This window comes from Copadichromis virginalis, linkage group LG11, assembly GCF_057382275.1.
Source record: "Copadichromis virginalis isolate Kocher_CV1m ecotype Utaka linkage group LG11, C_Virginalis_male_GT1.1, whole genome shotgun sequence".
Lineage (NCBI taxonomy): Eukaryota > Metazoa > Chordata > Actinopteri > Cichliformes > Cichlidae > Copadichromis > Copadichromis virginalis.
Window position 1 is genome coordinate 9,673,744 of NC_140628.1, and position 27,135 is coordinate 9,700,878.

At 42.2% G+C, this 27,135-nt stretch overlaps 1 protein-coding gene across 2 annotated transcripts in view; it reads left to right on the forward strand.

The window, feature by feature from the left end:
* Positions 1-26,442, forward strand: part of znf1035 (zinc finger protein 1035) — a 29,830-nt gene extending 3,388 nt beyond the window's left edge. Inside the window, exons 2-5 of one of the 2 annotated variants that reach the window (XM_085473041.1) lie at positions 10,080-10,133; positions 13,949-14,038; positions 16,020-16,077; positions 16,169-26,442. In XM_085473041.1, coding sequence (XP_085329167.1) covers positions 16,205-25,714 — 9,510 coding nt within the window. In that variant the 5' untranslated portion in view covers positions 10,080-10,133; positions 13,949-14,038; positions 16,020-16,077; positions 16,169-16,204 and the 3' untranslated portion in view covers positions 25,715-26,442. The remainder of the gene's footprint in view (positions 1-10,079; positions 10,134-13,948; positions 14,039-16,019; positions 16,078-16,168) is intronic. The other variant, XM_085473040.1, reaches the window with a different exon arrangement.
* Positions 26,443-27,135: the final 693 nt, after the last annotated feature.

Genomic DNA, 27,135 nt, shown 5'->3' on the forward strand with positions numbered 1-27,135 from the left:
ACATTCAACTGAAGACTCATTCCACGGACTTATATAAAAACAAATTAAAGTGCAATAGGTTTGAAAAGGCTGGTTTCAGTCATAATGCAAATGTACTGTTTATAAGATTGGGGAAACCTGCAGTCAGCTGAGACTGAAGAAGTTACTTGGATGAGTGACAAAACGTTTCTCCCACAAAACACTACGTCCAGATGAACAGAATCAACTTTTGGAGATAAAGTGTAATATGGACATTATGGACCATGCTGGGCATCCTCTGCATCCTCTGCACATGGCCATAAACAACCAGAGGAGTCTGTTCAGTGACGGGTTGCTTCTCCCAAAGTCAAGGACCAGCAGACTTAAGAAGTCCTTCGTCCCACACGCCATAAAACTGTTAACTCCTCGCTGGAGGGGAGAGGAAGGGGAAACGGGAACAAAGGAGGGGGGAACAAGTAAGCTGTAGTGCCTTAGTTTTTGTTAATATCCAGCTGTGTAATAGACTCACAATACTTGAAATGTGCCGTTCCCTTGTATTCTTATTCCTATTTATTCTATTTATCCCTTTTGTATTCTCTGTATTTATATATGGTATATTTCTGCTCACATTCTGCAACTTCTGTCAGTGCTGTGCTACTGGAAACTGAATTTCCCGGAGGAACCCATCCGAGGGATAAATAAAGTTTCATCAAATCTAATGTAATCTAAAGGGCAGTACAGGGCTTTGTATCTACCACTCCGCTGTGATATAACGAGCTGTCACGGTCACGTGGCTTTCCGTTGCCCTGGAGGTCCACCCGTTTGTAGTTAGAGCAACAGAAGATGCCTGGGACAGTTCAGCCATACCCTTAAACTTTTCCTGCTCATACATGCTTGGAATGATCTTGTCACACTGAAGTGGACGCGCAACGAGATATCATAGCGTGGCTCAAGCACGTTCATCACAGTTTAAACCCCCTGTTTTGCACAACGGAATACGGCCTCCCATCTGCAGCTAAACACCCCAGTAGCTTTTGTAATAGCTTTAGCCCGGTCGGATTGGGCAACAAAAGCCTGCTTAAATGCCGCAAGCTCCTCTGCTCTGCCACTTGGACCACTAGCACTGGCCATAACTACCGCTTGACAGACTGACCACGCGCACCATACACATACTTTTCTTTTTCGAATCTTCGGATCACGTGCGTACCGAACCGTGGAGTGGGATCGGTTCGGATTTCGGATCAACCGTGATCTGTTGCACCACTAGTCATGACTGATTGATTGATTGATTGGGTGACGCCACTGACTAACCTACAGTCTGTTGACAGCATATTGTGGGATCACCTCAGATTGCTTGGCCCTGGCCGAGTAGGTACTAAAACAGGAACTTGTACCTGTTAAGACCACGTAATGGATAACCCTAAAAACTGAGTCAAGCCATTCAGAGCTGACCAAAGTAGATACTAGTGGGAAAAGTACCTACTCGGGTTGACTCGTTACAGATAGACTCAAGTCAACTTGCATCGACTGGTTTTCCATTACAATCCAGTAGTACCTTGATTGCGTGCTTGTCGTCACAATGACGTGTCTGCGGGTCCTGCAATGCTAATAATATGCGGCACAAATGCTACAACAACGGTGGACATCGAAACTGAGATATACCCGCTGCTCGGTCTGTAGCTTTTCACACCCAGGGAAACATGGCGTTGGTTTTTTGTTGCCATTTCCTACGTTGCCGAGTTTCAAAAATGGCGGTTTTGATTTTCGGGACGAGACACTCTCATGACTCATCCAGTGACGCTACTGGACAGCCAATCGGTGGCATGCAGTCTGACAACAGCATATTTTAGTACCTGTTTGGATCGCTTGGAATCCCGGCCAATAAAGTACTAAAAAAAGTAGCAGGTACTATGCTGAGTTGATCTGAGTAGGTACTAATGGAAAAGGGCTTAAGTGTGGTTTTGCACGATGATAGTTGTCTCTTGGGCAGTCAAAGACGATGTCGTCACCAAGCAATAGCATGACAGAGAAAGTTTTCCAGTTGAATGCCAAAGGCTTTTATATTCTTCCCTGCACTTTGTGCACCAAAGATAGGGACAAATAGCTGCCATGTTGGGTTGAAATATGTACGAGTCTTAGGCTTTACCATCATTACAATGATATGTCATTATAGGGTTCTCAGAAAATCAAAGATTATACAAAAGCTGAGACTTTTTGCAAAATGTTATCCAGTTGCTTTGCTTTCTATTTTGTTTCCTTCTGCTCCTGTTCCAGTAGGTTATTAGAGAGGGGTGAAAGTGCATGGTGCTAGAGGAGAGGACTGGATTTGTTAAAATGCAAAAACAAACTTTTCAAAAACAGGAAGTTTAAGATTCACTGCAAGTCAAAATCATGCTTGAAAGCTCCCTCCTCAGTTCCCTTGGTACTTCCTGTACTTCTCGTGTGTATTAACTGCCACAGCTCCACTAAAACACTCTTGGATAAAGAAACTGAAATGAGGGGTGGGGTTTCTTTGTCCAAATTGGCATTTTACATCCAGTTTTGGGATTTAGGCCCATGACCTTGGAGCCACAAGTACACTGACAGGCAAGAGCTGCAATGAGTGTGAAGTTTTCAGACAAGATCTGTTTAGTGCTTTTTCCACAATCAGAGACATTATTAAAGACTTCCCAGAAAGTCTGCAGGAGAGTAAACAGTTTATAGTGAAAATCCTGAAATTGGGGAATAAAATGGTCAGGTGTCAAGCTTTAGCATTTTTCTAACAAGAATACATGGATTGAATCTCACTTGAGAAACATGTATCTAACCAGTTCCTTATCAGTGGAGCGTTTCATTGCTGCTCCCCTCGATGGCAGGTCTACTTTACTCAGTCATGTAGTAAAGCAGCTCAGTCTGTCTAGTCACAAAGTGTCAGACTGATGCAGGAGCTCCTGTTCAGCCATTTGAACATTTTATCTGCTCTGTAGTAGTTTTTTTTTTTTGTTTTTTTTGTTGTTGTTGTTGTTGTTGTTGTTGTTGTTGTTGCTGCTGCTTGTTTTTGTCCGCATGGGCACTCGTTCTTGTGTGCCCTTGCAGCCTAAGGGAGTTTGTGTAATAGGCCAGGAGAAGAGAAGAGGGTGCCATTTTGTTGCAAGTCTTGCACACAAAATGGTTGCTTCTTGTTAACCCATTAAATGCCTATCACATCTTGCATAGCAGACAAGAAGGTGTATTGGCTTTGCAGCATTTGGACTGACCTAGTAAGCACAATACCTCAGTAATGGTATACTGGAAAAGAAGGGCTAAATTATGATCAGCACAAAAGATCTTTACAAAGCCAACTTTACTGGTTGTTAACAACCATTTCTAATTATTGCTACAGAAAGAAATCTTCACAGTGGCTGATCTGTGAGATTAGTAGCAAGTAGGATTCATTTGTTGATAATGCTAACCATCCTTTGTTCTTTTGCTGATATTTGTTTTAGCTCAATCAGACTAAGACTGTAAATGTGGGCTAAACCACAACTTTTTTTGTGCCATGGACCGGCCTTTAAGGTGTTACGGATAAATACAAAAAAATAAAACCAGTACCGGTACAAAAAAAAGCAAGATTTATTCATAACACATGTGAAAATACCCAGGGAAACTGAGTTAACGATAAAAACCCTGAAACCATTAATTTCACACCCAAGCCTCATCTCTCGCGGCCCGGTACCAAACGACTGGTCCGTGGCCCGGGGGTTGGGGACAGTTTAGACAGTGGGGTAGAAACAATGATATCCTCATCGGTCTTTTGACAAAAAGACAAATGGCACTGAGCATATAGCTTCTCAAAAAGAAAAAGGCAGTAATATATGAAACAGTGGAAACAAACACTTCGAAGTTCTTCCACTAAAGGTCTCAGGGCAACACGCATGAATGTTGATTCTGTTGCAGGCGTTTTGCTTGCTTTTGACAAAAACACATAAAGCAACTAATGAATCTTGGGATATAGTTTTATTTTTTTTATTTTTTTAAAGGTGATGGGATTACATACTAGGATTATTAGGCTAAAATGGCACCACACAGACCACCACAGTTGCCAGCTTGGTAAACAGTGTCTTGCATGGTCTATAGGGGCTCTGTGTACCGGAATATGCTGCTCCTGTAAAGCTTGCATAGTACTTTCTCCTTGCACTTTCTTATTGTAGTCAGATGCTAAAGTGGTGTAAAGAAAATTAAGTTAGTTTAAATTGTGGGGGTCATTGGGGTGAATCATAAATTTTATTGAAGGCTAGAACCGTCACCCAGTTAAGAAATTGCTCACTTTATCTGTGGCCTCGCTTCAGTAAGCAAGGGTAACAAATGACCCCTGCCAGGGTGCAGTCACTACCACAAGATGTTTGTTCTTGCAGATGGGATCAAAATGAGGTCTAGGTAGTAAGTGACTTAGAAAACTGCTCAAGTAGCCACAGGGAGATCAATGGAGATTCTAAGGGGCTCATTATACCCATGGCAAGTGATGTCACAGTACTGACGCAAGGCATGCTTTGTTGTTGTTTTTAGCCATTTATTCATCTCTCAGGTTTTGTAACATCGTACCGGTGCTGAGGCTGGGAAAGCAGAATTGAAGACGATTGCGTTGTTAGTTTGTTTACCGCCATTTTAATGATATCACTGAGGAACTTCAGAGCTCCACAGATTATCCAGAGGGAGATGTTCCAATTCTAAAAAGATTATGTTTTCTGGAAAAATCTTTTACGCCAGATGCCCTTCCTGTTGTGGAGAATTTGTAAGCAAGCAATTCAATCTTTGCTGCCTAGATATCATTAGAGCAGCTAAGAGATTCTCAGCTTTTCAGAGTTTCTGGGGAAAAAAACTTTTAAGAAACTTCTGCAGCTGATTCAGAGGGGGTTTTTGTGAGGAGATTTAGTCTAGCCTCAAGCTTTAATGGTGACACGAAGGACTGTGGTGAACTCTCAACTAGCACATTCAGCAACCAGTGTGGCGAAAGTAATAGCCCTTTTCAATTCGTACCTACTTGGATTGGCTCGACACAACTTGACGCAGTTCGACTCTGCTTGACTCTTTTTCCAATACAGTGGAGTACCACCTAAGGTGCGTGGGGTCATTGTAGCAACATGGCCAAAAGTCCTGGGACATCATTTGAATGCAACACGAACACCACAACAAAGTAGGATGTTGAGGCGTGGTGTACCTGCTGCTTCGGGGTATCACTTTTTGTCACACTCTGCGATTGCAGTGTTGTTTTTTTTGTGCAGTTTGTTGATGTCACAATTCCGGACTCGGAATGCTTGGAACACCAACCAAGTAGGTTCTAAAAATGGAGTCTGGAACCATGTACTACCATCTAAGGGAAAACCGTGACGAACTGTACTGAGCCGACCCGGGTAGGTGGTAGTAGTAGAATCAAGCTATTAAGCCCTTTTTCATTAGTACCTACTTGGAACAACTCAGCATGATTCATCACGGTATTCAGGGTTTTCCATTAGGTCATAGTACCTGGTACCAGGTACTCTTTGTAGTACCTTCTCAGCCGGGATCCCAAGTGATCTGAGCAGGTACTAAAATGTGACGTTGTCAGACTACGTGCCACTGATTGCCTGGTCAGTGGCGTCATGAGAGTCTCTCGTTTACTAAAATCAAAACCACCCATTTTTTATTTTTTTATTTTTTTTTAAATTCAAAATATTTTTATTGAGTAATTGTGGATACAGTTTACACAGAAAAAAAAAGAAGAGGGAAGAGATCAGCAAGCCACTGAACATGGGAGGGCGGGGCAGCAGCCTTCCACTTCATCAAAATGGCCTAGCCAGGAGGGAACCAAAAGACGGCACCCTACGCTTTGCTCTGGAAATATACTTATCATCCTCTCTTGTTGTACCAAAGAGAGCAAGTTAGGGGGTTGAGAGCTAGTTTCAAGCCTTGTGCAAAGTGCAGAAAATCTCCTCCCAAAAATTTGCCAGGGCAGGGCAGGTCCAAAACATGTGGGTTAGATTAGCATTATCAGACCTGCATCTGACGCTGCACCGGTCCGTCGTGGTGAAGAGGGAGCTGAGTGTAAAAGCGAAGCTCTCAATTTACTGGTCGATCTACGTCCCTACCCTCACCTATGGCCACGAGCTGTGGGTAGTGACCGAAAGAACGAGATCGCGGATACAAGCGGCAGAAATGAGCTTCCTCCGAAGGGTGGCTGGCCTCTCCCTTAGAGATAGGGTGAGAAGTTTGGCCATCCGGGAGGGGCTCAGAGTAGAGCAGCTGCTGCTCCACATCGAAAGGAGCCAGCTGAGGTGGTTCGGGCATCTGACAAGGATGCCCCCTGTGCGCCTCCTGGGTGAGGTGTTCCAGGCATGTCCCACCGGGAGGAGGCCCCGGGGCAGACCCAGGACACGCTGGAGAGATTATATCTCTCGGCTGGCCTGGGAATGCCTTGGTATTCCCCCGGATAAGCTGGAGGAGGTGGCTGGGGAGAGGGAGGTCTGGGCCTCTTTGCTTAGGCTGCTGCCCCCGCGACCCGGCCCCGGATAAAGCGGATGAAGATGGATGGATGGACCTGCATCTGTTACAGCAAGGGTTAGGGCTGTTCGATATAACGATATATCGGATGACGATATAAAAACATCTATCGTTTCATTTTACGCTATCGTTTGTTTCATGGTGTCACAAAATAAACTGTTTACGGCAATATTTTTTTCATCGTTTTGATGGTCACTGTAGTGGCTATATTCATTTCTTAAAGTTCTCTCTTTCTCTTATATTTAATATAACCACACTACGGATGGACAAGTGCCTGCTTTTATGCATTGTCGTTAGCAACAACGACGGTAAAACCATCGCGTGTCCGCTTGTTTATCTTCCACATAAACCTTTCACAATAAAGCTCAAGCTCCTGTTGAGACTTTTCAAAATAAACTTAATAGTATAAGCGGAAGTTGGGGAGTGCCAGATCCTCTTCAATCTTAGGTTTCTGTAGTTGCACCTTAGCTACTCGAGGTCGTTTACCCTTCCAAATATAAGAGGAGATTATAGAATCTAGAGTTGTAAAGAAAGACTTGGGATGACGACTGGTAAAGATTGGGGGGGGGGAAGAAAAAAACCCCCCACCAATTTTGAATCCTGGCAACGAGGGAAGTCTGAACACAGCCACAGACTGAGCAGCAGGTGTATTCTTGCCTCAGTGTCCACCTTTGTTGTAGTTGTTGAACAATCAGAGTAGGTACTAATGGGGCAAAAGGGGCTTTAGTTTAAGTAAGATGACACCTTAGTCTGGCACAGGTGATAGATTCCTGACAGATTAGAGCAGCAGCAAGCAAGCATTAAATAGCCTTTCAAAAGGTCACTGAACAACATATTGATTTTAATTTTTTCTAGACAGAACTTGTTGACTAAAGTTGAAACACGTGGTGAGTCTGTTTGGACTTTTAAAAGTACTAATTAAGTGCTGAGCCTCACAACAACAATACCAATTTTACACAGCATTTGGTCAGATGTGTAGCAGTGAGATAACAAATAGGACTAAGACTTTCCTCCCAAGGTCCCGTGGTACTTCCCACTTCCCACAGCACCACAAACGAACACTAAAACAGTCTGAATGTCTCCTTTTTAGAGGTAAAGTATGGAAAGAGGGTTGTTTTTTTTTTTGTTTGTTTGTTTTTTTGGATATTACAGAAAATTCCTATGGACCAGTTATTTTCAGACATACACCAGTATCAAGCATTTGACCTTACAGAGACTAGTGCAGCCAGCAGAGAAGTCATTTAGCTGTTATCCAAGGAAGCGTTTTACAATGAATCTCAGGATTTAAGCCTATGACCTTGGAGATACAAGTGTACTGACAGGCAAGAGCTGCAGTGTGAGTGTGGCATTTCTACAGAGTCAGGTGGGATCAGTTTACAGTTTAGCAGAGGACCTTTGGAGTAGCATGGAGCAAAGTCTGACATTAAGAGTACAGATTGAAACAGTTGGATGTCTGGGATTTTATGTGCAGTTGAGTAAAGCAACCTCATCTCAGTGTCAGACTGATCCATGGGCTTCTTTTCAGCCTTTTAACGATTTTGCCTGCTCCTATTCCAGAATTTTTTTCCTTTGTCCCCTTTGGAACTGCTCCCTGTGTGCCTTCACAAGCAAAAGGCGTTTGTGTAATAGACAAGCAGAAGGAAAGAGGGTGCCATTTTGTAGCAAGTCTTGGACACAAAATGGTTGCTACTTGTTAACCCTTTAAATGCCAACCGCATCTTGTACAGCAGACAAGAAGGTGTATTGGTTTTGGAGTTTTAAACTGACCCAGTAAGCACTATACCTTAGCAGTGGTAGACTAGAAAAGAAGTGCTAAATTATAATCAGCACAAAAGATGATCTTTACAAAGCCAAGTGATTTATGTTTGAAATGAGTAAGAAGGGTAGCACGATCCTTTTTTCTTCAGGTGTTTTGTTAATGGGAACCTACATTTATTTTTGGCTTGTGTTACACACATGTTAAAACGGCGTGTGGTTGAGGTAGCTTGTAGCTTGAAGCAAAGCAGCAAACTTCATGAAGGCCAACTGAACGTGGTCTCCTGGACATGGAAACAATGTATCTTTACCAATACAATATTTTTGGAGTTTCATTTTGCAATCCAGATCTGTGCCACTTGAAAAGATTCATTTGCTGCCCATGACTCACATCTCCGAGGCCTCAAGGTTTTACCATGATCTTTCTGACACATGGCTCTTCCAGAATAATAAGCCAATAGTATAAACTAGTAAAATAAAACGCCAATTTAAAAATTACTTCTAAGGAAAAGCACAAAAATTAACAAGGGAAATAATATGTATTATTGACTTGACATTAAAATACTGCTTCCTTAAGTAGAAGTAAAGGGTAAAATCCTGTAGCTGTAGGGTAAACTGGAACTGCACAAACCAGCACTATTGCCAGCTTGACAAGCATTGACTTGCATGGACTGTCACAGCTGGCTTGGTTTGCAAGAACATGCTGCTCTGTTAAAGCTTACAGTGCTTTGGCCTTGCAAATTAGATAGAAGATACAGTGATGTAAATAAATCTAATTCTGTTATTATTTCCCCTTTTGGGGGGGTTGGGAGGGTATTGAACCATAATTCCTATATTTAAAAAAAACAAACAAAAACAGAAGCATGGCATGGGTCTAAAGCTGCTCATCTGATTTTGATCAGTGAATACTGTCCTGATAAGGTGATGGTTTCAATGGTTAGTGTCACATCTTACTAAATATGATGTTCTTATACTGAAAAATACAGTTCCGATTTGAGTGAAAACTATGAAAAAGTAAGCGGTTCATTGGGATGGGCCTACATTGTAATTGAAAAGTCTTTGCATTGTGGGGTAGGCAGAGCAGGTCAGCCACTGTTCAGAAGGTCGGTGGTTCGATCCCAGGCTACCTCCTAGCTGCATGCTAAATATCCTTGGGCAAGATACTAACCCCATGTTTGTCTACTGGTGGTGGTCAGAGGGCCCGGTGGCGCCAGTGTCCGGCAGCTGTGGCTACAATGTAGCTTGCCGTCACCAGTGTGTGATTAGATTTTTGTGTTTAAATAAAGCCGTTGCTTTTTAAAGATCCTGATTCTTATAAGCACAACATAATTTGTCAAGTGCCACACTCATAAGTAAAGACAGAAAGCAGCCATGTCCCCAGTGAGGAGCACTGAACCCTGGCAGTCACTGCTGTGACTGAGTGAGAGGGAAGTGCTCACGCTGAGAGCAATGGCTAGATCACAGCTACTTATCCAACAAAAACTAAACTAAAAATGCAGTAACAATGTGTGGGAGGAAAAACTAAGTACACTCAAGTTTTCTATACCACTTCGTCAGTCTCTTAAATTGTTGTGAAGGAATTTTGGTCTGTTCTTCTTTGTTTCTTCAGTTCACTGAGGTTTGCGGGCATTTGTTTGTTCACTGCTGTCTTAAGGTCTGGTCAAGGTCTGGACTTTAACTAGGCCAATGCAACACATGGATTGTTTTCTTTTTCAAACGTTGCGTTCTAGATTTGCTACTGTGTTTGGGATGATTCTTCTGTTGCATGATCTAATTTGTACACGGTGCCAAAGCTACTGTTAGTACTCAAGTGATGATGATGACAATAATAATGATGTTATTGTATTTTATTTATTTTTGTTCTTTTACAGAAAACTGAAAAAACATCTTGAAGATTTGGATGGCAGCAGACATTTTACCACCAGGTAAAGAAGAATTTTAGTGTTAAGCTTTTGAGTGTGTTCTTTCTTTTTGTTTTAAAATGGCACATCTATGTCTTGAGTTCAGGACTGGTGTATAGGTAAGTAAACAAAACCGAAGTACATCAGGTAACCTAAATTAGCTCAAGTGGAATACGTTCCACAAACTAGCCCAATAAAAAATCAAAAACCGTATGTGATGTTTTTGAATTTTAAGTATTTGCTTACAAGATAATCGTGTGCACCTCTGGATCTCTTCCAGCACAGATCCCCTATTGTTTGCTCAGTTGAAGGTCCATTCTGGCCACTTGCCCCTGCGTTATTAACAAAGATCCAACATTTTCCCAAAGAAAAGAACTTCTGTTTTAAACTGACCTGAGTTTTGAATGTATCATCAAGACAGATGACAATAGATGGTTACTGGCTGTGACCCAGCAGTTTTACAATTGAAGACTCATCATATTCCAAGCTAATAAGCAGCACATGAGTTGAGGAGTCCAGCCAGTCATATTTTTTTTCAACATTCAGTGGGATGTGCACTGGGAAGTTGTCCACCATTCACACAGGGATAGGGACAGAACAAGATTTCCATAGAGCAATCTACAAATAGCAGCAGCACTGAAAAGGGTCTGGATGTGTTTATCTGGAACAATAGTAGTCAAACTATTATTTAAAAAATGGATATTCACAAAGTCCCGTCGTTTGCCCTTGGCAATGTATGTTCGTCTTTCCAGGCCTACAGATTCTGCAGTTTCCTACTTCTAGAGTCCCATGGAGTGTGCATCCATACTCCTCCAACATGGGCTGAAGTAGTCAGTAGCCAGGCTACTTCTGGCTTGAAGTAGTCCATAGTCCAGTAATTTAGTCAGCTTTTTTTTAGTTGTTACCAAGTACCCAGAGTTTAACCATTAAGGGGATTTTTACATTAAACATTTCAGACAAACACTTGGCAACATCTTTCTACAATTCATGAACTTCAGAACATTCCCATAGACCAGGGGTCGGCAACCTGCGGCTCTTTAGTCCTTATAGTGCGGCTCCACGTGGTTTGGGAAAATAAATTTGAAGTATTTAGCTAAAGTGTATTTTATTTATGTTAGGTTTTTTTTATTATGTACTTCTAAATTGGAAGATTATTGTGACATTGAAATATAAAAATAAAATTATATTTTGTTATTTTTTCATCGCTCAAAATAAGCGTCACGCTCGCGGAAGCCGGTGTACCCGCTGAAACGCCGTGCATTTATAGAGACTTTCAACCCCAGGTAGGCCAGTTATGGATCTTCGGATCCACATTATGTCGGCAGCTGTTCTCCTCCGTGAACTATGTTAAAAACAAACACCGCTCACGCCTCACAGATGACAGCTTACAGTCCTGCGTGAAGATGAAAGTGACTTCGTACAGCCCCGATTTGCAGACGCTGTGTGCAGAGATTCAGGAGCAGAAGTCCCGTTGTAAACATACCACGGCAGACCCGACGATGTTTGCATGAACATGCTTTTCAGCATCTCTTTATTGACCACTTTTCACACACGGTTGCTGTACGCACACAGCCGGCTGTAGCTTTTCAGCTCACAGCCCGACATATACCAACAACAGCAGAGAGAGCACAGACGTTAAACGGCGAGCCACGATTGCGGGTGCCGCTCAGGTGCTGGGTGTCTTTCCTTTTGTTATATTTCTTTAAGAGTTCAAAATGTGTTAATTACATGAATAAAATGTAATTTTCTCTGTAGCACTTCATGGATTTCATAAGCAACACACTTTAGTTCACACAAAGCATAAAGGTAAAAAACAATATATACAGTGTTATCTTCATTTTAGATGTCAAAAAGTATTTGCGGCTCCCAGTGTTTTCTTTTGCGTGGAAACCGGCTCCAAATGGCTCTTTGGGTCTTAAAGGTTGCTGACCCCTGCCATAGACAATGGTGAAGAGATAAGATAAGATAAGATATACCTTTATTAGTCCCACAAGTGGGAAATTTCATGTTAAGGCTGCTGACCTATTGCACGCAATGGCGGCGTAATCTTACCCTCCGACCATACACACATTACACAAAAACATCACATGAGGAAGATAGGTCAGAGAGGTATAACAATGGAAAATGCACCACATGAGGAAAGATAAGGAGAAAAAAATAACTCCCCCCAGACTGAGCTCCAATAGGGAGATCCGTTTGAGAACAGAAAAAAAACACCTCTACATATAGCACATGAAAAAACTCTTAATACACCAAAGAACCACATGACAAGCAACAGGGGTGGGTAAAGGGTGAGAGACGGCCAATGTAGACAGTACATCTGGGCCTGGAGCCTATGTGCTGGTCCTCGATCCACCGTCAGCATCGGAAGGGAATAAGCGTCGAAGGTGTTTGGAGGGGGAGGGGGGATGAGTGTACATCTGCATGTGTATAAATGTCTGTGTGCGTGTGTGTATGTGTCCAGAGTTCAGCTGAGACAGTGTCCTTCGCCCTGCCAGGCTAAGTAAACAGTCTTCCAGCCAACCCAGGTGGCCTTGAATAGAATGGGAAGAACAGTCTAAACACAGTCATTATCAGGGTGTTTTTGTTCAGCTTCAGCCTTGAGACCGCAGCTGGCGCCGAAGGGGTATCCGCATGAAGTGATGGTGGTTTTTACTTTAGTGCGAACAACTCATATGATTTTCAAAGCTCTTCTAACAGTCTGACACTGGTCTCTCAATCTCCCGTTGGAGAGCCGCGAGCTTCTCCAAGATCTTATCCGTGCTGCACTCAATGAGCCCATTTTGAGAAACTCATGCGTCGTCCCATCGTTTCAATCCCAGCGGGCAGCCTTGTGGGGGTTTGAACAGCTGGTTCCGCTTTCTTAATTCTTCGATAAGTCAGGGCCAAGCCAGCTCCGATCAGCAAGAACCCTGTTATCATGGTTCCTAATAGGTCGATATCTTCTGCACTCAGGCTCACCTGAGCCCAGACTTCTTGTTAAGAAAAGGGTGTCAATTGCATTCAGGGACCAGTTGATCAAACCCATAATTCCTCTTTTAGGTTTTAGAGAACAGACTGTGAGAGTGTTCCAGGGAAAAGTAATACAAAAAACACGAGACTAGACAAGGACATGAGGCTAAGCAGGGAGGAGAGGCCTTCGTCACCATCTGGCCTTCGTCAAGAGCAAGAGCAGAAAAAAAGTTCCTCCTTCAACTAAACGTTTGGTACAAATGTCTGGAATGTGATTGGACATATGATAGAGCCTGACGGGTGTTATACTGTACGTATGAGTGCTTTAAATTGCACAAGTTTAAAGCATGTTTTTATTGTTTGTTTTTGTGTTTTTAAACAAAACAAAACAATGTTTAAAAACATTTGTTTTCTTGGATATCCCTTCTCCATGCATCTAACTTATCCGCTGCTGAGTCTGAGGACGAAAGCGTCAATAAGTTATAATGCATAGAGAGAAAGCCTTTCCCTTTTATATTCCCAACGCATACCACCTCTATTTTTGTTAACGGTGGAAGCTGATGTTAGTTGGGCAGTCATGTAATACCATCTGAGACTGGGGAGTTGGAGTCGTCCTATTTCATAGGTCAAGTAAAGTAGCTTTAGACAGAGCCTTGCCCTCCTATTACTTCAAATAAATTGGTTAAATAGTTTGTTTAAACTGTCAGAGAATAGAGTTGGCAGCAGAGGTGTTTGGAAATAATATAAAAAAAACTTTGTCATTTTTTAGTATATCTAGTATATCTATCTACCTATATAGGCAGATTTGACCATCGATTTAGTGCTTCTGTGACTTCTTTTACAAGTTGGTCATAATTTATTGAGGTCAGTACCTTGGGATCCCACAGGCAAATGAAACCACGAAGAGGCCGCTAGCAAAGCTGCAACCACGAAGTACCTGCAGAGGGTCAGGCAAGTCCTGAGGAGTAAGCTGAATGGTAAGAACAGATCCGGGCTAACGCCTACACCCTGCCTGTGATCAGTTACATTGCTGGAATAATAAGATGGCCAAAGGAGGAAATAGAAGCCACTGACATCAAGCTGGAGGGTTTCACACAAAGTCCAGCACCCTTAGGCTGTATGCTAAGCGTAAGGAAGGAGGCCGGGGACTGGTGAGTGTCAGTACCACAGTCCAGTGTTAGACAACAAACGCCCACGAATACATCAGGAAGATGCCCCCAACCCACCGCATGCTCAAGACTAAGAGGAGGAACCATCGTGGAAGGATAGGCCCCTGCACGGTACGTGCTACCAGCAGATAGAGGAAGTGGCTGACATCCAGAAGTCCTACCAGTGGGTGGACAAAGCTGGACTGAAAGATTATGTGAATTACCCTCAGAAGATCTACTAGATGATGTGAATGCAGCACTATTGGACAGTACCTATGGTACCAAAGTACGGTATCATTACCGAGACTAACCAGCTAACACTACGGCAGCAGTGATCAGTGAGATGCTTGGCTACAAGTTGAAAAGCCACACGAGCAGTACCCTAGGAGACTAGAGGCCAAAGTCAAGGTAGCACGAAAGGAGGTTAGCTAACTATCAGGGCTGCAGAAAGGTGCAATGAAGAATGTGGTACATCAGAGAGATAGAAGGCAGGAGAATAAACCAGCTGTTCCCCAGAACCAGACAAGATGAATTGGAGGAGATTGATGTGAAATTGATTAGAGAGAAGTATATAGAACTGTGAGAAGTGGTGAAATTATGGACAGTGGAACACAAACCTGAAACAGAAACTGTAAAAGTTGGACCTTTTACTTTCAGTAAAGCATCAGTTATAATTTGAAGGCAGATGTTCTCTGTTCCTGGTTTGCATCCCAATTCTTCAGTTTTGGCTACTGCTCAGCAAGTCATTGGCACCGCAGGCCATGCCACATACCCCGATTGGCCAACTGAGGCCAGGGAGCCACCTGGCCAAACCTAAGCCCACCCCGTGTGACTGAGAGAGGGAATCGGCCTGGACCGTCGGCACCCCCAGCCACAGGTGCAGCAACAGGGCAATGACAGCTCGGGCAGCCGCCCACTTCTCCAGCAGCAACAGCGAAGCTGGAATCAAATTAGTAGGTCGATGATCTGTGCCTGCTACTGTGCCAAACATATTGTTTGGAGTTCTGTGCAAAGAGTGGAGTTTTATTTCTTATTAAACCAAAGACTTTTTTCTTTAAAATGCCGTATGGGTCTCATAGTTGCTCAGATCTAGCTGCTCTACCATAAAAGTCTGTAAGGCAGGGGTGGGCAACTCCAGGCCTCAAGGGCCAGTGTCCTGTAGGTTTTAGATGATCCAACACAGCTGATTCAAATGGCTAAATGACCTCCTCAACATGTCCTGAAGTTCTTCAGAGGCTTGGTAACAAACTAATTATGTGATTCAGGGGTGTTGACCCAGGGTGATATCTAAAACCTGCAGGACACCGGCCCTCAAGGCCTGGAGTTGGCCACCTCTGCTGTAAGTGCTGCCTATTTGGTCATCTATTATGACACCTGAAGCTCCATTACAATACTGGGATTTGGGCACCCCCCTGACCAAGAATCAACTGACTTAGATATTAGGTATGGCCAGAAAGCCTACTGAAGAGGTTCTCAACTTGGTGGCTTCCATGGTGTCAGTTTCATTAGCCTTGTAAATGCGGACTCATCAAGTTGTAGACACAGGCCTTTCTCAGATATTATTTGGAGTGCCATAGCGGATGTGAATACTTCCAAAATAAGAGATTGTAGTTGCAGAGAAAACAGTTATAAAATATTTTTTCATATAATTTTTGACTGTAGAGTGGTGGCAATACCAATTTGATCATTGAAACTTTAATTTATACTAACAACAGCAGTGTGAAAGAGGTGTGATGTGTTTTTTCTGATGTTTTCTGTAGCTTGTAAAATGTTCAGAGCAATAAAAATATTCATTTTAATTTTTACACAGGTTTCCAATCAGATGTAATTCACATTTCTCTGGACAGTCCATAGATGTTTAAAATAAGGTGAGATTTTATTTTTTATTTTTTTATTTTTCTGTGGATGGTTTTGGTTTTAATTTGTATTTATTCATTCTTTGTTTATCTGTGTTTTCAGGCTACAGTAAGCCTTAGTTACTACTCCGTATTGAGGATGGCGCATGGGTGGGATTCATATTTCCATAATCCCCCACCTCTACCATCAGATCCAGGGACTTTGAGAAGGACATCTGAGTCAGATGGGTGCCTTTCCCATCATATTGAGGACTTCACTGGACATCATGGCTTTGCCAGCGCTGGTGCTTCACATGAAGCCCCTGTCTTTAACTCTGACTTTAACACAAACTATTGCTCAGACCCCAGTGTTGTGAATTCCAGGTCAGATTATGTTTATCAAAGATACTGTGGTGAAACACAATGGCAAGCTGATGGAGAACAAATGGGAAAGGATTACTTGCAACGATGTGAAAATGGTAATATCCCGGATTTTGCTGCAGACGGATTGCAAACATCTGACTCTTTTCCATCATCTTTTGGAACAGACTTTCAAGGACTTAAGGAAGATTATGAAATGCCAAGTACATCATTTCTTGAGAACTACTCAGATGTCAGTAGCTGCTCTGATGCAGACGCTGGTGAAACAAGACCACCTTGTAAATTCATGGCAAGTAAGTCCTATTCAAATCCTAAAACTGATGGTTCCGAAAAACAAGGCTCATCATCATGGTTTTTTACTCATACGGATAATATGACTTTTCCGACTGAGAGTTTGTGTTCAGATATGTCGGAGACTGATGTACTTTTATCGTCAAATTTGAAGGCACGACAAAACATAGTTCAGTCTCCAGAGGACAGTTTGGAAAAATTAGAGAAAACAGTTACATCATACACAGGACATCATCAGTCCTCTACTACCTCCTACATGAAGACAACTACCAAGAGCAAAACTGAGCTTGAAATAAGTGAATACGGTGGTTTCCAAGATGAAAAACAAAGGAAAGATGTGGAGGGAGATCTTGCACATACTCATTCAGACCTCTTGATAAGTGGTCATGAAAACTTTGGTCATGGAATAGATGAGTATCCAGATGACAGTGAGGAAAAGCAAATTACTTCAGCTTCTCCAAATATCATAAGTACGTTAAAATATGATCAAGTTCCCATAAATGAAAATGGCTCACAAAAGGACATGAAAGAACTGTTGAACCAAGAAAAGGCAGGACTTAATCATCCAAACTCAGCAGATGGTCAAAATGGAAATATGGGTCAAGATGTGCAAAACAATGATGAGGTCTTTGAAGGGGAAACGAGAGAATCAGATTTACTTGAAAACAAGATTTCAGATGAACATAAATCCCAAATTCCCAAATCCAACAGAGGTCAACTTGAAAATAAGGATTCTGACTGCCAGAAGAAAGAAATTCAGACAGATGCCATTAAATCCTCCAAGGCATCCAATTCTAATGCTTCTACACAACAACTGTGGAAATGCACAAGGACCAGTCATGATGTTAAATCTAACTTATTATCTACACAAAAGTCTGATGAAAGTGTGGCTGGTGAAGTTTTTAGAAACCTTGATGAGCACAGTGAAGATCTGTTGAGCGATGTCAGTATTTCAGGGCTTTCAGAACCAAGTTTGATGCTTAAAAGCTGCAGCAACAACATACATCTCAATGTAGATGAAGTACAAGCAATTGCAGGAGAAAAGTCAAACGTTGAGATTTCTCCTGATCCAGAATGTAGTGGCCGAACTGACACTAAAGACTATTTATGTATGGACACTAAAGATGAGAACAAGCAAGGTGCAGGCGTTCATGTAGGATCCTGTTTAAAGTTGAACAGCTTGAGCCAAGGTGCAAATGCCCATGTAGACACAGAACTTTCAAGTGCAGCAGAGAAGACAAATATGACTTTTTCTTCAGATTCAAATTGCAGTCATCTCTCTGCCAGTAATGAAGGTCTTTCTACAAATACTAATGACTTGAACAAAGACAGTGTTGCCACTCATCCAGATTCCTCCTTGCAACTGCAGACGCCTGGTACGGATACACATCCCTCTCTAGAAATGGAAGACACTAGTCAATCGGAAAAGAAAAACCCAACCTCTCTTCCAGATCAAGATCATAGTGATCTCAATATCACCAGAGACAGTCTTTCTATTGACATCACTGACAAGGACAGGCAAGGTGTTGATCATCATTCAGAATCCTGTTTGGAGCCAGAGAGCTTAAACACAGATACACATTCTTGTCAAGAAAGGACATTTAAAACTTCGCTAGAAACAACCTCAGTCTCCTCTCCAGATCAAGACTGTAGTGGATCCAGTGTCACTGTTGATACTAGCAACAAGAATCTCAGCCATTCAGAATCTCCTTTTAAACAAAAGAGCTTAAACACAGATGTGCAAACCTCTGTAGAAATGGAATTCAAAAGTCAGTCTGAGAAGAAAAACCCTACCTCCCCTCTAGATCAAGACTGTAGCAGCCCTAGTGCAACCTGTAAAAGTCCCTTTGTTGATGCTGTTGACAAGAACAAGGGAAGCGTTGCTGCTAATCCAGAATCCTCCCTTCAGTTAGAGTACTTAAACACAGACACACATCCTCTTCTAGAAGGAAGCAAGGAAAGTCCAACCTCCCCTCCAGATGTAGATTGTAATTGTCCCAACATCACCAGTGACAGTCTTTCTGTTAATAATACTGACAAGAACAAGCAAACTGTTCCTAGTATTTCACAATCCTGTTTAAGCACAGACACGTGTCCCTCTAAAAAAATGGAAATCAAAACCTCTTCTCCAGATCAAAATTGTGGCAACACCACTGTAACCGGTGACGGTATTTCCATTGACACTAGTGACGATAACAAGCAAAGTGTTGCTGCTAATCCAGACTCTTCCCCACTGAAAGAAAGCTCCAACACAGACACACATGGCTGTGTAGAAAATGAATGTATAAGTCCCGCTGATAAGGCAAGAGAAACCTCTTCCACAGATTATGAATCTAATAGCCATGTGGTGACAAGTGACTGCAACAGGCAAAGTCCTAATAGTTTAGAATCCTGCTTGCAATCAAAACCCTCAAGTTCCAACACAAATTTTTCAGACTGGGCAAGTTCAGAAGTGAACGCAAAGACAACCTGTTCTCTTGATCAGCAGCAATCACTACGTGAAAGTCCAGTTGGCCAAGAACCTCTGGGTCTTGGGGAGGATTGGTCTGAAAATGCTAGAGACTCATTTGAAGACATGGACATCTCTACAGAGGAACAGCCAGACATGCTGTATGGTGAACCTCTGTCCAGAGATGACTCCTCATGTGACACTAATGAATCACAGTATAAAGAAGCATTTGTTACTGAAACTGATGGGAAGAACATGGACCATTCAGGAGGACAAGCTCCGCAACTAAAATCCGCAGCTGAAATGAGGAAAATGCTGCAACCTGTTGTAATATTGAAGAGTTTGGAGTCAGAAAATGGAACAAGTGACTCGTATTACTGTGCAGATTGCAAACACACAACTTATAGCACAGATCAATCAATTGAACACTACCATTGTTGCCATACAGTGAACAATTTTGACTTTTGCAAAAGTTGCAGTCTCTATTTGGTGAAAAATGAACAAGCTCGAAAACATTTGTGTGGTGACGTTAAAGACGGGTCTCAGCGTCCTTCAGATCCTAGCCCACAGAAAAAGGGAAATCGCCAAGGCAACCATAGGTGCAATAGGTGCAGACTGACATTTTCAAAAGTAATGCATTATATCAAGCACATGCGGACTCACACTGGGAAAACACCATTTAGGTGTAATGACTGTGGCTCTTATTTTGCACAAGGCGGGAGCCTGAAAAGACACAAGCGTGTACCTGGTAGATGCAAGCAGTCCAACCTCCCAGCTAAAAATCCTGATGTGGCTGTGAGACAAACTGACACACCAAAACAAAAGGATGGGGTGCAAAGTAACATAGATATGCCAAAATGTTTTGTTAAGCTTTTCGACATCTCCCAGACAAATCTATGTGGATTATGTGGTAAAACCTTCCCTACTGCAGAAAAGGTTAAAAAGCATCTCTATAAAGTACACCATGGAAAGGGTACAGTAGTGTCGTTAAACCAGAGTCCCACAGCAGTCAGTGAGAGTGATGAAAAGCAGGAGAAAACTCAAGAAGTGGAGAATGACATAATAGGAAAATATAAATGTCCTCTATGCCCACGGCTTTTTAAGTACTCTTACAATCGAGCGCGACATTTGCGTGACTGTGTTCGAGATGCGATATATGGTGGCAAGGAAAAAATTGCTGGTAAATATCGATGTCCTTTGTGCCACACTATGTTCACTATGACATCCAATCGATATAGGCATATTAAAACAAGCTGCCTCAGAGAATTTCTTAATCAACTAGCAAAAGAGAAAGCAAAAGAAAGGACAACGGTTGAGAAAGAAACAGTGGAAAGAAAGCAAAAAACACAAACGGTTGAAAAAGAGCAGAAAATGCAAACGAGGGAAAAGGAGAAGAGAAAACAACCACCATCAGCTTTGACAACCTCCACGTCTGTGCCACGATACAAATGCAACCTCTGTCCTGCAGTTTTTTGTTACGCTTCTGGAAAGTACAGACATATGAAGAAACACGAGTTGTTTAAACTCACTGGGAAAATTATCAGGTACCGGAATTCCATTTTCTCCACCAAGAGTAATCCTGAAACTTTAAATGGTACACAGAATGAAGATGGAAAGGAAAACTTGAACTCAGCTGAAGCAAAGAGCAATCTCAGTTGTCGCTTCTGTGGTAAATATTTCAGCTCTTCACAGTCACTGAAGAAGCATGAACGCAATCACCGCGGTGAGAGACCATACCGCTGTCTGGAATGTGGAAAGGGATTCAAGAAGCGATCCCATCTGATTGCTCACAAAATTATTCACCAGAGGAGGATACAGTGCACTGTCTGCAAAAAGATTCTACCGACTATTGGAGAACTGATCCAGCACAGAAGTTCACATCTAAGGAGGGGAACGCTTCAATGTCCAGACTGTACTATGCAGTTTCAGCATCCCGCACATCTCCTCAGACATCTAAAAACCCACAAAAAAAGAGAAAACAGGGCACTTAGACTTGAAGAGGGAACAGAATCAAATCTTCAGCAAACCTTGGAATCTGTGGAAGAAGAGGATGAACCAAAGCAAATGCAGTGTTCCTTATGTAAAGAAGTATTTGATGATGCCCAAGTTCTAAGAAAACATTGTCTCACCCATATATCAGGGTCTTCTTCAAACCAGTGTCCATTTTGCAAACGAAATTTTAACAATCGCCGCTATTTATTGCGCCATATGATCAAACACACTGGGGACAAACCCTTCTCTTGCGCCAATTGTGGAAAACAGTTTTACCGTAACATATGCCTTAAAATTCACAGTCAGAAGTGTTCCCCTCCTGAAACCCGAACTCTCGAGTCTGAAACAAAGACAAAAACACTATATCCGTGTCCCTATTGTCCACGGAAATTTTCTAAGAAAGACCGTTGGAAAAATCATCAGCATGCCCACAAGATAAATTCTGTGCATCCATGCTCAAGATGTGGGCAGTACTATGGACCTAATAAAATGAAACAACATCAGAGGAACTGTGAAGAGACAACAGAGCTGAGCACTGGCTTATCTCATGACACCAACTATAATAAAAGCAGTCTACCAACAAACCAGGATACTCCTAAAATGTCTACACAGCCCAATGCAACCACTCTGCTTCAGTTTAAATGCCCCTACTGTACCCGGAGGTTCAGGTTCAGGTCATTATTCTTGAGACATCTGGTCTCACATACTGGTGAGCAACCATATGCCTGTATGCACTGTGGTCAGAGATACAGATCAAAGACATTATGTTTGCAGCATGAAGCTTTCTGTGACGGTGTTAACAAAGATGCGCTATCAAAACTCAAAAGCACTGCTGCAACGAAACCTCCCAACATTCCTTCTGCCATAGAGGCAGAACCAAAGCCCAATGCACATGGTGAAACGGAGTACAAGTGCAAATTCTGCACCAAGACTTTCATGAAACCAAGGTACCTGAGACGTCACATTCTGACACACAATGAAGTAAAACCATATCGCTGTAAGGCCTGTGATAGCTGCTTTTCAAGGTACGATCATCTGAAAGTACATCAGACTCGCTGCAAAGGTAAAAAAACAAGGTTGGAGGTCCGTATTCCCAAAATCAGTTTAGAAGATGTTGGCAAAGGTTGGCAAAATAAGTTTGGCATTGAGAGTGCTAAAGAGCAGGAGATGTTTGAGTGTAAGGTCTGTTCTAGAAGCTACACAACTCAGTCTAAACTTTCCCGACATTTCACCATGTTCCATGCCACAAAGTTATTCAAGTGCACACGCTGCGGCTCCTCATTCGCTCATGAAAAATCTCTGAAAAAGCACAAAAAGATGAGAAGGTGCAGAAAGGTCTTGAGGGAAACAGCAGCTGCTTTACTGCAGGGAACCTGTCCTCCAGCAGAAAACATGCCAGGATCTCTTGATGGGATCAGAAGCCAAATGCTGAAGAGGATCCAGCCTTGCTTTAACACGAAGTACAAGTATGTTTGTAGCTATTGCCCCCGTGTTTTTGGAAACAGCTGGCAGTTAGGTGTTCACAACCGCCTGCACACAGGAGAGAAGCCATATTCATGTGATTATTGTGGTGAGAGATTTATAAGGAAGGATTATGTCCAGCGTCATTTTCCAAAGTGCCCCAAGAAACACCAGACAAGTACAGTTCTCTGTGACCTATGTGGTGGCTTTTTCCCTGCAAGCAAGCTTGAAAATCACAAGAAAGGTTGTGGTTTAACAACAAGCTCATCACCAGTTTTCCAAAGCCAGCAGTCAGCCACTCATGACCCACCAAAAGGCTTTTCTTGTGCATACTGCAGCTCCCGATTTCTGCTTTTTTCACAGCTCCAAGAGCATTTTTTGAGCACGCACAAGCTGGAAACAATGACTCATCCAGTGTCAACTGCCCCCCTACAGCAGCTTCTGTCAGGCATCAAAGAAGAGCCTGTGGATGAGAGTTGTGATGAAAGACTTAGTGACAATTTAACACAAAGTCTTAATACCGCTATTAATATGGAGCCCTCCAAGCAGTTTTTTTGCCAACAATGTAATATGTTCTTTGCAAACAAAGCGGGACTAACTGGTCATCTCCGTACACATGCAGTGGGCCATCCTTTTAACTGCAAGTCCTGCAATAAGGGCTTCTGGAATAAAAGTCTCCTCCGAAACCACTACAGGAAGTGTAGAAATGGACGTATTCCAAACCAGCAGTTGGAGACACCTTTAAAAGCAAATTTTGATTTTGCTCTTAATCACTCTGCTCTTGCGTTTGGAGGCGGCTCTACAATGACTAGCACTGGGCTTTTCTGCAACGATGATTTAATGGACGAATCAACAAAAAATTCAGAAGGAAATGAGGTGCAAAGCAGCTCAAGTAAAGAGAAGAAAGCCGTGCAGTATCAATGTTCAGAATGTGAAATGAGCTTCACAGATGGCTTAGTGCTCATCAGTCACCTTGAAGACCATGGAAGACAGGAACAAGAGAAAAAGCGCAATACATGTCCTAAGTGTGGGCGGGTGTGCACTAGTCAAGGAAATCTGGAAAAACACATGAGGATGCACACAGGCGATCAGAAATTCCCTTGCTTCGACTGCTCCAAGCTGTTCTATACCAGGTCTGATCTTGAAGCCCACAGAACGTGTCACGATCTAAGCAGGCCATATGCTTGCAAACTGTGTAATCAGCGGTTTTGGACAAGACCATCTTTATGCAGCCATTATAGGGAGGATCATGAAGATGATGTATTTAGTTGTCGATTCTGCAGCAAATCGTATGCAGTAAAAAAATCACTAGCAAGACACTACAGAAACTGGCATCCAAAACAGTATAAGGATATCAAGGCTGCTGTGAGGGAAAAGAGCAGCAGCGAACAGCACTCAAGCAGCCAAGTGAGCACAGCTGGTGACAGCGAGGAGGATGAAAATAACGGCAGCGAAGACAGTGACTCAGACTCCGCACCATACTTCCCGTGCCACGTGTGCGGAAAGACCTTCCCAACGTCAGAAAGCCTTGAGGATCACCAGCTCTGTCACCTGGGTGAAAAGCCGCATGAATGTGAACAATGCGGTAAATGCTTTTTCCAGGCATCTCAGCTGCAGCAGCATCATCGAATGCACAAGTCTGAATTTCAGTGTCAAACATGTGGCAGAGGGTTCATGTCTCTCTTTGCCCTGCGTAACCACAAGCACAGTCATGGTAAAAGTCGCTCACATCGTTGTTCCAAGTGTCACCTATTTTTCAATGGACCTTTGCAGCTAGCAGAGCATATGTCGACCCACCGTGAAGAGAATTTTCCATGTGATATTTGCAATCGTGTGTTTCTGTCAAAGAGTAGCAGAGCTGAACACTGGAAAACCCATTCCACATCAAGTGACCATCCTTCACCTTCAGTGTCAAGGGGAGAACGTGAACAACCTGCCTCACGCTCTGAAAGCTCATTTGTATTCACCTCAGAGCTTAAATACCGCTGTGGTGTTTGTAGCGAGCGCTTCAGAGATCCAGAGGAGCTCTCAGAGCATGGCTGCATGGAAGCTAAAGAGCGACCATACTCTTGCACCGAATGCAATAAACATTTTCTTCATGCATCTCATCTGAAAAAGCACAGGAATACCCATCAACAGTTACAGTCCAATCGTATATATTCTTGTAATCAATGCAACAGTAGCTTTGCTTCCTCTCAGCTCTTCTTGACCCATCTTAAGAGCCATATTGGCACTGTAGCAGAAATTAAACAAGAACTTGATGATGAAGATGGTGAACCATCACATGTTTTTAAGTGTCCAGTTTGCAGCCAGTGTTTTCCATGTGCCATGGATCTGTTTCATCATTTCCCAACGCATCCTGATGGTACAATTGAAAAAATTAAATTTGCCTCTGGAAGCAAGCTTAAGGAACACGAGCAGTATAAGCTGACCTCAGCTGCTGAATATGAATGCACAGAGTGTGAGCAGGGCTTTTTGGGAGAAGCTGCTTTCCGCCAGCATAAGTGTTCCGGGCAACAGCAGGCAACAAAAACAGAATGCTCAAATCCATCCTCTAAAAAATCCAGCCCATCATATTTTCAAGCAGCAGAGGAGGAGGAGGAGGAGGAGGAAGAGGTCGATGTTACAGGAGACGACTTGTACAACTGCCTTGTCTGCTCAATGCGGTTCACCTCTAAAAATGTCCTTTTGGAGCATCAAAATAAAGAACATCCAAATGAGAAGCCATTCACATGTGAGCTTTGTGGAAAAACATTTGCCAGGAAGCGATACCTGAAAGAGCACGAGCGCAGGCATCGTCAGAAAGCCCAAAACGAAACTCAGGCTGAGAATAAGTTCAAATGTTCCCAGTGCGAATGCAAATTCACTACAGCCCAAGAGCTGTCTCTGCATATGAGAAAGCACGCTGAAAAAGACGTTGGAGAGTACCGATGTGACATGTGCTACAAGTCATTTAGCCAGTGGTCTCTTCTTAAACAGCACCAAGAAAGTCATGTTGGTGAGGTTGTGTATGAATGCACAGAATGTGACAAAGCCTTTGCTTTTCCTCACCTGCTGGAGGAACATCAACAAACTCATGCGGGGTCCACTGAGTAATGGTTCCTAAATACCACATACTTTAGTTACAGGTATTCAAGGGAAGTTAAGGTGTCTTCAAACCCTCTTCATGCCTTACATCTAACAGTAAATCTCCACTTGTAACTGATAATTAGAATTACTCCTTATTTGTTTCCTCTTGTGCGTACTTGGAAAGCACTTGGAGAGATATGAGACTAAGATTTTCTGTGATGGATCTTCTCCTGGGTTTTTATTCCCCTTGTATATACTTTTAGTTCTGATGTTGGGATTTGTATACAATAAATAAGTAACATAGTTTCTTGACAGTATTTGTAAAATTGTCAAAAGAAGTTTAATATTCTGTTTAAACAGAAAAGGCATGACAGAATAATGTCTTGGATTAAGACTTAGATTTCTGATCTTATATTTTTGTTTGTTTGTTCGGCATATATTTTGAAATAGTTTTAAACAGTTTTTTTTTTTTTTTGGTTTTTGTCGGTATGTAAAGTAGACTTTACACTGGTCATTTTAATCCATTGATATTTTGTATGGTATGACCGTTCATGTAAAAAGTATATATGTCTATATATATATATAATTTGTAGATTTTAGTTTCTTTTCCTTTGATTGTCAAAGGGTGCTTTTTGATAAAGAAAAATATCTTGTACACTCAAAAGATATTCTGATTGAATTTTCTTTCCACAAACTGATGTTACTTTTGAGAAATTTGAGTTCATGCATTTAAGTAAAGTCAGTGAGGAAAGCTATCTGTGTCTTTGTGTATTTGTTTGCTCTGGGGAAAAACTAACAGAATAGAAGCTGTGAAATTTTTTTAGCTTGTCAGGAAAATGATTAATTTAACAGGAACAGCTGATTGGAGGAATTCACCAACCAAAATTAAAATGATAAAGTTTTTCCAAAATTCGTACATGTTCTTACTTTTTTTTTTTTTCTTTTTGCTGAAGACCATTATCAATTTGAGAACTCAAGATGATGACCGTTTTCACACAGTCGACAAAAAAATACATGGGGGGGTTGTCTGTTTTTTCAGATAAAATTAAATGGACTTGCATTTTTCTGGTGTCAAATACTTGTTCAACCATGCTGAAGTCAGCTTTAGAAGACTTAAATAGTTAAATTTTATTAAAGTAATTTGCAATGCAAACTGATTTTTTTGGTTGTAGTAGAAGTAGTAATACCTTTATTCTTCAATCACATCAGGATGGACCCTGTTACATTACTCAGTAGTTCCTTAGTTCTCGCATATGGCCTCTGAAGTTGTTCTTGTTTATGGTGGATCAGGATTTGGAGGAGGCCTGAGGTTAATCCTCCAGCTTCTGCACATATGTTGAAGTGTCCTTAGGTAAGATACACCCCAAATATCCCCTAATGTGAGTTTGCATGTGTGTGTCCATCCTTATATAGGTTGTTACTCTCCATAGAGACAGTAAATTATGTCT